At 48.2% G+C, this 9,126-nt stretch overlaps 1 protein-coding gene across 1 annotated transcript; it reads right to left on the bottom strand.

Annotated features, from left to right (window-relative positions):
- Window positions 1-201: 201 nt before the first annotated feature.
- B3GALT5 (Beta-1,3-galactosyltransferase 5) lies at window positions 202-2,879 on the bottom strand. The gene is made up of 3 exons (XM_006754314.2): window positions 2,704-2,879; window positions 2,302-2,458; window positions 202-1,209 (listed from the first exon to the last, which is right to left on the bottom strand). Exon 3 carries the CDS (start codon window positions 1,207-1,209, stop codon window positions 274-276), a length of 936 nt encoding a protein of 311 aa, XP_006754377.1. The 5' UTR covers window positions 2,302-2,458; window positions 2,704-2,879; the 3' UTR covers window positions 202-273.
- Window positions 2,880-9,126: the final 6,247 nt, after the last annotated feature.

The following is a 9,126-nucleotide window of genomic DNA, read 5'->3' as shown; positions in this document are numbered from 1 at the left end:
CCCCACCCTGAGAAGACATAGGTGCGCATGGGACAGCCGGTGCAAGGGTGTAGGGACACAGGAGGTGGAATCTGCTCTGGCTCGGGCACTAACTCGAAATGAATCGGCGGTTTCATTCGAGCTTGCGTTCTGGTGTCATGGTTCCCCTCCCTTCGCCCCTCCCCTCTCCTTCCTCGCCCTCTGTGCCTCGCCCCTCCATCCTCAGCGAGGCCCGTCCAGGGACGGTTCACAAACATCCCCGTGGGTTGCCTGCTGCGGGTCCAGACGCGCCACTCACTCGGCAGGACACTCCTCTTCCGCGGAGGCCTCCAGGGCCTTCCAGTAGATGAGCATCTTCTGGGGCTGCACGTGGTGGCAGGCCACGACCCGCCGGAAGCGGCAGACGGAGAAGCTCAGGCCGCCCGGGAAGAAGGTCTGCTCAGAGTGCAGCTCCTCCAGGCCGATGCGCAGCTTGGCCAGGCAGAGCCCCACGAACACGTCCTCCAGCTTGAGGAAGGGGACGCTGTCCGAGACGTTGTACACCTGGCTCGCCACGTCGCCCGAGAGCACGTAGGCGGTGCCCGAGCAGAAGGGCGGGTACCTGTCCCACGGGTACTCGTACCTGCTGACGAACCACTTGCTGCGCTTCTCGCGGATGGGCAGGTCGTGCAGCTTCAGGAAGCCGGTGACGAACCGGGCCGTGCGGTTCTTCCTCAGCAGCAGCTCCACCAGGTAGGAGACGTTCACGAACATGTCGGAGTCCGTCTTCATCACGAAGGCCGCCTGCGGGCAGAAGTGGTAGACCCACTCGATGCCCATCATGGTCTTCAGGGTCAAGTTCAGGTACACGTCCAGGAAGTCCTTCTGGATGATGTCGCGGTGCCGCCGGCCCTCCTGGGCCACGGCGCGGGCCAAGGCCTCGCTGGGGGTGGTGCCCAGGAGGAAGACCGTCTCGGTCCGTTTCCCACGCACGACTCTCTCCCGGCCCCACGTCTTCCGGATGGCCGTGCGCGCAGACAGCTGCTCGTGGGAGGATGTCACCAGCAGGACCAGGAAGGGGGGGTCCTGCCTGCAGTCCACGGCGGGGAGCTGGAGGAACCTCCCGCTCTCCTTCTTGAAAATGAATGGCCCTCCTCTAAACAGGGCCAGGTCGTGCATGCTGAAGTACAAGCAGAGGGCGCCCAGCACCACCAGCGCCATGTACAGCCACCTCAGCTTCGCCGAGGCCATCTGAAAGGCACAAAGTCAAACGGTCAGGCCCGGCCAGCGTGTCTCAGTGGTAGAGCATCGACCTATGAACCTGGAGGTCACCGTTTGATTTCCGGTCAAGGGTACATGCGCAGGTTGTGGGCTCCATCCCCAGTAGGGGGCTTGCAGGAGGCAGCTGGACGATGATTCTCTCTCATCATTGATGTTTCTATCTCTCTCTCCCTCTCCCCTCCCCTCTGAAATCAATCAAAAAAAATTTTTTTAATGAAATGGTCAGACCGCGGGAGCAGGAGGGCACATTCGCTTTACCCAGGAGGCTGGGACGGGGGACAGGTTGGTGTTTTAGAAGCTCTGGAATCTCGCCGCACACAGGACAGAAGCCAGGGCTCAATAGCGACACACAGACAGCTGCGGGGTCATTCGCTCCACAGTAAGTGATGAGGACCAGGGAGCGGACACTGGTCCTGGCCCCCAGGCCGGCCAGCCCTCCACGTGGGGGTCTCGGAGTTCTTATCTAGAAGGACATGCGGCCACATCCCTCACCAGCTCCCTCCAGCTCTGCCCTTCTCTGAGCCACAGGAAGTGCAGCTGCAGAGCCTGCAAGGACGGAGACCACGTGCTCCCAATCTAAACACCTGGACCACCCTTCTTCTCTGCTGGACTTGAGCACCATGTTATCCTCCCAGAAATAAAAAGACCGGTCTTCTGATTTGCACAACTACCTTGAAACGCCACACCCTACCAGAGGTGGTTGTTATTTTATTGTTCCAGGTTACTTTTTTTTAAATGCATTTTTATTGATTTCAGAGAGGAAAGAAAAGGGAGATAGAAACATCAATGGTGAGAAAGCATCACTGATCGGCTGTGACCTGCACGCCCCCCACTGGGGATCGAGCCTGCAACCCGGGCATGTGCCCTGACGGGGACTCGAACTGTGACCTCCTGGTTCATAGGTCGATGTTCAACCCGCGTCACCCCGGCCGGGCTGTTCTAGGGTACTTGATAAAGGCACCTGTCTGATTCTGTCATCTTTTGCCCATCCACCTCTGTGTGTTCTCAACAAATCCAGGATGATCTATGCTAATGTCAACGTTAAGAAAGCAAATAACTCACGTTTTCCTGGATAAGATGAACCTGTGGTTTGAAAGCTAAGCCACGGGGTAGATTCCAAGAGGAAATTCGTTACAAACTGTGGTCAGCATAGGCCGTTCTCCACTCTCAGGTTCTGGCTTGTTTCTTTACCCAAAATGGTCCTCTCTCCCAGGAATCACTATAAGGGGGAAAAAAAAAACAGCATCATTCAAATCACACGTGCCTCATGGGCAGCTCTTCACCAGCAGCTGTGCTCAGGGTTTGCTAGTGTCACCCTCCTACCTGCCTATGTAACCTTGGGAGAGTGTTAGAGCCCGACCCCAGGCTCACTTTTCTCATCTGTAAAATGGGTCCAATGGAGTCAAATTCCACCACACGGTTCACCTGTCAACAACAATAGCAACAATAATATCATGCAAGTACCCGAGCATCCTTTAGGACAGCACCGGAGCTCTGTAAGGAGACCTAAGCCAGTTACAGTCCAACTGCTCATGCTGATATCGAACTGCTCTACAGAGCATGGCTGATGCTTAACACACCGCACAGAGGGAAGAAATCCATCATTTCTCCACTCAGGGTCCGTGTCTTCAAAACGTCCTCCTAGGTGAGAGGGGCCGGGAAGAAAAGAAAATGACCGAGTGAAATGAAGAAAGGGTTGGTTGTACTGATAGCAAATGAGGACCTCAAACTTTTATTCAGTTAAAGTTTTGTTCCAAATATATCCAAGTATGTTCAGAAAAGAAGTGGAACCATGAGGGAGCTTTCCAGAAGTAGCTAACTCTCAGGAGGCCGACGTGGTCCAGTTCCTGTTCTTCTCACCTCCCCCACCCACCCCCCAGGACTCCCCTCCAGCCAGAGCCCCCATCAAGGTTCAGGGCCCTCCAGAGGAATTGCTGCTGGAGAGGAGGAGGAGTCTGAGCCGGCCTTTGCAGGATGCTAAGAATTCTATTCCCTCTTTCTTCCTTTGTGAGCTTATCTATTTGCAGGCCTAGGATGTGTTTTAGAGAGAAACATGAAAACCCAATGCAGCCGAGCCGGCCTGGCTCAGTGGTTGAGCATCATCCTATGAACCAGGTCATGGTTCAATTCTCGGTCAGGGCACATGCCCAGGTTGAGGGCTCTATCCCCAGTGTGTATGTAGGGGTGGGGGTGGGGGGGACCCCCCAGGACTCCCCTCCAGCCAGAGCCCCCACGCTGTCAGAGGAATCGCTGCCCAAGAGGAGGAGGAGTCTGAGCCGGCCTTCGCAGCATGCTGGGAATTCTATTCCCTCTTTCTTCCTTTGTGAGCTTATCTATTTGCAGGCCTAGGATGTGTTTTAGAGAGAAACATGAAACCCCAATGCCGCCGAGCCGGCCTGGCTCAGTGGTTGAGCATCATCCTATGAACCAGGTCATGGTTCAATTCTCGGTCAGGGCACATGCCCAGGTTGAGGGCTCTATCCCCAGTGTGTATGTAGGGGGGGGGGTGGGGGGGAGGTAGGAGGCAGCCAATCAATGATTCTCTCTCATCATTGATGTCTCTATCTCTCTCTCTCCCCCTTCCTTTCTAAAATCAAATATTTTTAAATGCAAGAGAAAGGTGATATTCCTCTATTCTGCTTCCTGTCTCAGACACGTTGCTCGTCCAGGGGGCTGCCTCAGCAGTAAACCTAAGTTCTTGTGCCCCAGTGCCCCCTTTCTCAGGGCCCTGCCCCAGCGCCTCAGTCCCTGGGGTGGACGCGCGGCTCACTGCTGCACTGGTCTCTCGCTGGACACCAAATGGCACCCAGGAGGCAGAGCCAGTGGCAGGGCCCCAGTGGGCCAAAGCTCCCTGCGTTGTTGTTTTTTATGTGAACTGGAACATTCTTCCTACCGACAGTGCAGTGGCGGAGAAACCGCTCTGCAGACATCACAGCTCACAACCATTTACAAAGCATCAGCATCTTTGAATGAGTCTAGGTCGTGGGCTATGGGGACCTGATCCCACCTTCCAGTGGAGGTCGGTTCAGGAGCTCACCCAGAACCACAGGGGGCATGTAGGGAGCGGCTAGAGGATTAACCTCGGACTGATCTGTGGCAGGGCCACAAACAAGTCCCAGCCTGGAGGGCAGAGCTCTCCTAGCATAATTAACCTACCCTTGTAGCCCTCCCTAACTCCTTCCTAAGTAGCTAATGGGCTGTGGGAGGTGCAGCCAGTGTTGCCAAAACAAGAACCTTTGTATACATGTTCATCCACCCCTGTTTTCATCAGACTGTATAAAATAAACGCCCTGTATCGGCTCTGGGTCCCTGTCTCTCCATCAGAAGACAGCAGTCCCACCCGGCCCCAGCTTTTTCCTTCTATCTCTCTGTCTGTCTCTTTCTTTCGTTTTCTCAGTCCCCAGCCGCCCCTACTCAGGAACTGGACTGTGCTCTAGCAGCGCTAGACGCGGAAAAGAGAGAAATATTTATATTTGGCTCCCGGATCCAGGGACCTGAGTACAGGGGACTCTCAAAAGTCAGAGGAGGGGGTCACTCTGAGAAGTGCGCCGTGCAACACATTAAAGAAGGAAGGTAAGGAGCAGATTGTTGCGTTAGCTGGATGTAAAACATGGATAATTCAGGGTCTCAGGAAAGAGGTTTCTAAGTTAAATTTCAAGACTTTTCCTGAGAGGTAGCTTTGGGACATTTCAAGGGCCCGGGAATGATTCAAGGATTTATTCTCTCCTCTTAAAAGAAATATTTTTAAACTAAATTAGGCTGACCTAATATACTCGAAATCATGTGGGAAGCTTTATCAAATAAAAATTAATAACTGTGCCCTAACCGGTTTGGCTCAGTGGATAGAGCATCGGCCTGCAGACTGAAAGGTTCCAGATTCAATTCCAGTCAAGGGCATGTACCTTGGTTGTGGGCAACATCCCCAGTTGGGGGTGTGCAGGCGGCAGCTGATCAATGTTTCTCTCGCATTGATGTTTCTAACTCTCTATCCCTCTCCCTTCCTCTCTGTAAAGAAATCAATAAAATATATATTTTGTTAAATTAATAACTCTGTTCTGTTTAAATACACATAAGCAATTGGTTCTAACAAAGTCCACAGTAAAATTTGCAAAAAGAATACTGTTTAAAAGTAAATTTAAAAAGGAGAAATTTTAAAATCTCTTTCACGACTATTTACAAAGTAAACCAAAAGTTATTATTCGGGCATTAAACCTCACCATTAATGAGACACCATAAGGAAAAAGAAAGTTACTTTTACTTGAGATGTATGCATTGCAGAATTGGCCAGCATGTTTCTCTCTTACTGGTTTTTCTGAAAAGCAACCAAAATGATTGTTCTGTTTAAAAGCAAGTAAAAGTTTTTAAAAGAAACTCCCTAAATGTGGCTCAGAGATTTGCTCTAGGAAAAAATACAGTGGGAAATGCCCTTCAGATACCTAGGAACTGTACTTAAAAACAATGTATTAGGCCTCAGAAGGTAGAAATACGCAAGGATTGCCTGAAGACCTTCAGTGACTTGTAAAGATTGTTAGAAGACATTAATTAGTTAAGACCTTATCTAAAACTCTCTACAGGAGAAATGACAAATTTACTCAATACTTAGAATCCTAAGGAAGTTTTTATTAAGTGTATGCAAAGACCTACAGAGTCAATTTTCTAATTTCGTGACTTGCATGTAACAGCAGTTTGCAAAAAATCTCTTCCACTACTATTTACAAAGTAAACCAAAAGTTATTATTCAGGCATTAAATCTCACCATTAATGAGACACCATAAGGAAAAAGAAAGTTACTTTTACTTGAGATGTATGCATTGCAGAATTGGCCAGCATGTTTCTCTCTTACTAGTTTTTCTGAAAAGCAACCAAGTTGATTGTTCTGTTTAAAAGCAAGTAAAAGTTTTTAAAAGAAACTCCCTAAATGTGGCTCAGAGATTTGCTCTAGGAAAAAATACAATGGGAAATGCCCTTCAGATACCTAGGAACTATACTTTAAAACAATGTATTAGGCCTCAAAAGGTAGAAATATGCAAGGATTGCCTCAAGACCTTCAATGACTTGTAAAGGTTGTTAGAGGACATTAATTAGTTAAGACCTTATCTAAAACTCTCTACAGGAGAAATGACAAATGTATTCAATACTTAGAATCCTAAGGAAGTTTTTATCAAGTGTATGCAAAGACCTACAGAGTCAATTTTCTAATTTCGTGACTTGCATGTAACAGCAGTTTGCAACCATTTAAAACATATAAATGCCAAGTGGTTTGGGGCCAGCTAGAAAACCCTGTCTTCCCTAAACCAAGGACACTTAAAAGTAAATAATTCATATTTTGCCTCCCTAACCAAAGCTTATGTCTATATACTAAAAAAAACCTGATAGCAGAAATCCAATTAGTGTCATTTCCTGTCCACACCCTAGGACAAATAAAGTTAGAAAATAAATCTTATTTCAGACTGATTAAAATTGACAAATTGACATAAGTGTATGTGGCAGGGGAACTAAGACAGACAGTGGAAGGTTACCGGAGGTTTAATGTCACAGAGGCTAGTCTCTCACCTGGAGATTACTTATCATGGAAGCATTTTATCTCTGTGCTAATATAGGACCAGTTTGCATTCAGGGAAAGGTCCGAGATGCAGGCGAGGGAAGCATTGGTAAGTGAATGCCACTCCAGGACTGATGATAATTTAATGCCCCCTAGGCAGGGAAACTTCAAGCAGGGCCCCACCAAACAGTAGGGGCCTTATCCTTAACCCCACTGCAGCCTTTCCAGCTGGCTCGGTCCCAAAACCAACTTTGGAAACCTTTTACCGTGCCACCCCAGGAAGTGCAGGATCAGACCTCAGTCCCACCTCCCGATATGTACAAACCCCAAAGATGGGACCTCAGGCCATTGCTACAGGAGGGTATGGTCCCCTCCGGGTCATGATGGGATTAATGTTAGGGAGGAGCAATTTGACATTGAAAGGATTTCAAGCCCTCCCTGGGGTGATAGATCAGGACTATACTGGAGAAATTAAAGTAAGGGCACAAACAATTAATACTAACCATTATCCTACAAATAAAGCCTTATAATTTCTCTCAGTTACTACCTTTACCTTCAGGCATTAACCATTTTTACAGATGGATCCAGTTCTGGAAAGACTGGCTACTACTGCAGGAGGGGAATAAAGGTCCTTCAAGCCCCTTATGTTTTAGCACAACGGGTAGAAATACAAGCTCTTATTTATGCCTTGACAGATTTTGCTACGGAGCCCATCAACCTATATAGCAGCGGTTCTCAACCTCTGGGTTGTGACCCCTTTGGCGGTCGAACGACCCTTTCACAGGGGTCGCCTAAGAGCATGCTGCATATCAGATATTTACATTACGATTCATAAGAGTAGCAACATTACAGTTATGAAGTAGCAACGAAAATAATTTTATGGTTGGGTCACAACATGAGGAACTGTATTTAAAGGGCCAGAAGTTGAGAACCACTGCTATATAGTGATAGTGCTTATTTGTAAATATGGCAACAATTATTGAAACAGCTACTATAGGGCACACTAATTCGGAGGAACTCTCATTTTATTTTTCAGCCTTCGAAAGGTCACTAGAGAACGACAATTTCCCTGCTTTATTGGTCATATCCAATCTCATTCAGGTCTCCCTGGTAAATGAAGCTATTGACCACCTCCTTGCTATAATGCAAAAGGCTACCCCATGTTCTCTTGCCCAGTCCTCCCATGCTTTGAACATCAAAATGCTGCTGCCTTGCGCAAACAGTTCCGTATTTCTCGGGAGCAAGCTCGTCCAATTGTTAAGCAGTGCCCTCAGGTGTAATTCATTGCCCTGTACAATCGTTGGGGGTTAATCCTAGGGGTCTTAGTCCTAATCAAATCTGGCAAATGCATGTCACCCACATCCCGGGGTCTGGTAAGCAGAGATGAGTACATGTTAATGCAGATACCTGCTCCCGCTTTATCGTTACCACTCCCCAAACAGGGGAAAGTGCCAAGCACATAATTAATCATTGCTTAGCCGCCTTTACAATACTAGGACCTCCCTTAGAGCTAAAAACAGACAATGGACCCGCATATGCTAGTTCTTCTTTTCAGCACTTTTGTCAGCAATATCAAATTTGTCATAAAACTGGTATCTCTTATAATCCTCAAGGTCAAGCAATAGTGGAAAGAGCCAATCGTACTCTTAAAATACAATTGCTAAAACAAAAAGGGGGAGACGGATGTTATGTGTCACCTCAAAACAAACTCAGTCATGCTTTTTATACTTTAAATTTTTTGAATTGCGATGCAGAGGGTCATACAGCAGCCGAAAGGCATCGGGCCTCCTGTACAATAGCCGCTGCCGGGTTAACCCGGTGGAAGGATGCACAAACCAGACAAGAGTTTTACCAGATTCAGTAACGATGTGGGGAAGAGGTTGTGTTTGTATCTTTCCAGAAGGAGCAACACAGCCAATTTGGGTGCCAGAGCGTTACGTGCATCACCACAAAGGGCCCAGAGAAGCTCCTTGTCCCTTCGTTCAAAAGACTGAGAGTTGCCCTGATGACAGTGATGCGGGAGAAGAAAATGAATGCTACGCAAGGGACCGAGGTGCCAACATGGGGTCAGCTGAAGAAGTTAACAACTGAAGCCCAGCAGATGGTAGAAAAGCAAGAAGTGGAAGCTACTCCCTCAACCATGTTTCTGGCTATGCTAGCGTTGGTCAGCTGCCAGTCTTCTGCAAAGTCTTGCGCAGCCAGATCTGAGGACTCAGAAAATATACACCAGCAGCAAAAGAAACTTTCCTTTAGTAGCTAAAAATGTTAACATATCTGTAGTTTGATTTCTCTCTTATTGCTGTGTTGCATTGGCATTGTTTTGTTACTATTTTAATAGCTGGAGT

This window comes from Myotis davidii, unplaced genomic scaffold (assembly GCF_000327345.1).
Source record: "Myotis davidii unplaced genomic scaffold, ASM32734v1 scaffold512, whole genome shotgun sequence".
NCBI lineage: Eukaryota > Metazoa > Chordata > Mammalia > Chiroptera > Vespertilionidae > Myotis > Myotis davidii.
Note: the sequence above shows the minus strand (reverse complement) of the source record. Positions and strands in the feature narration are given on the sequence as shown.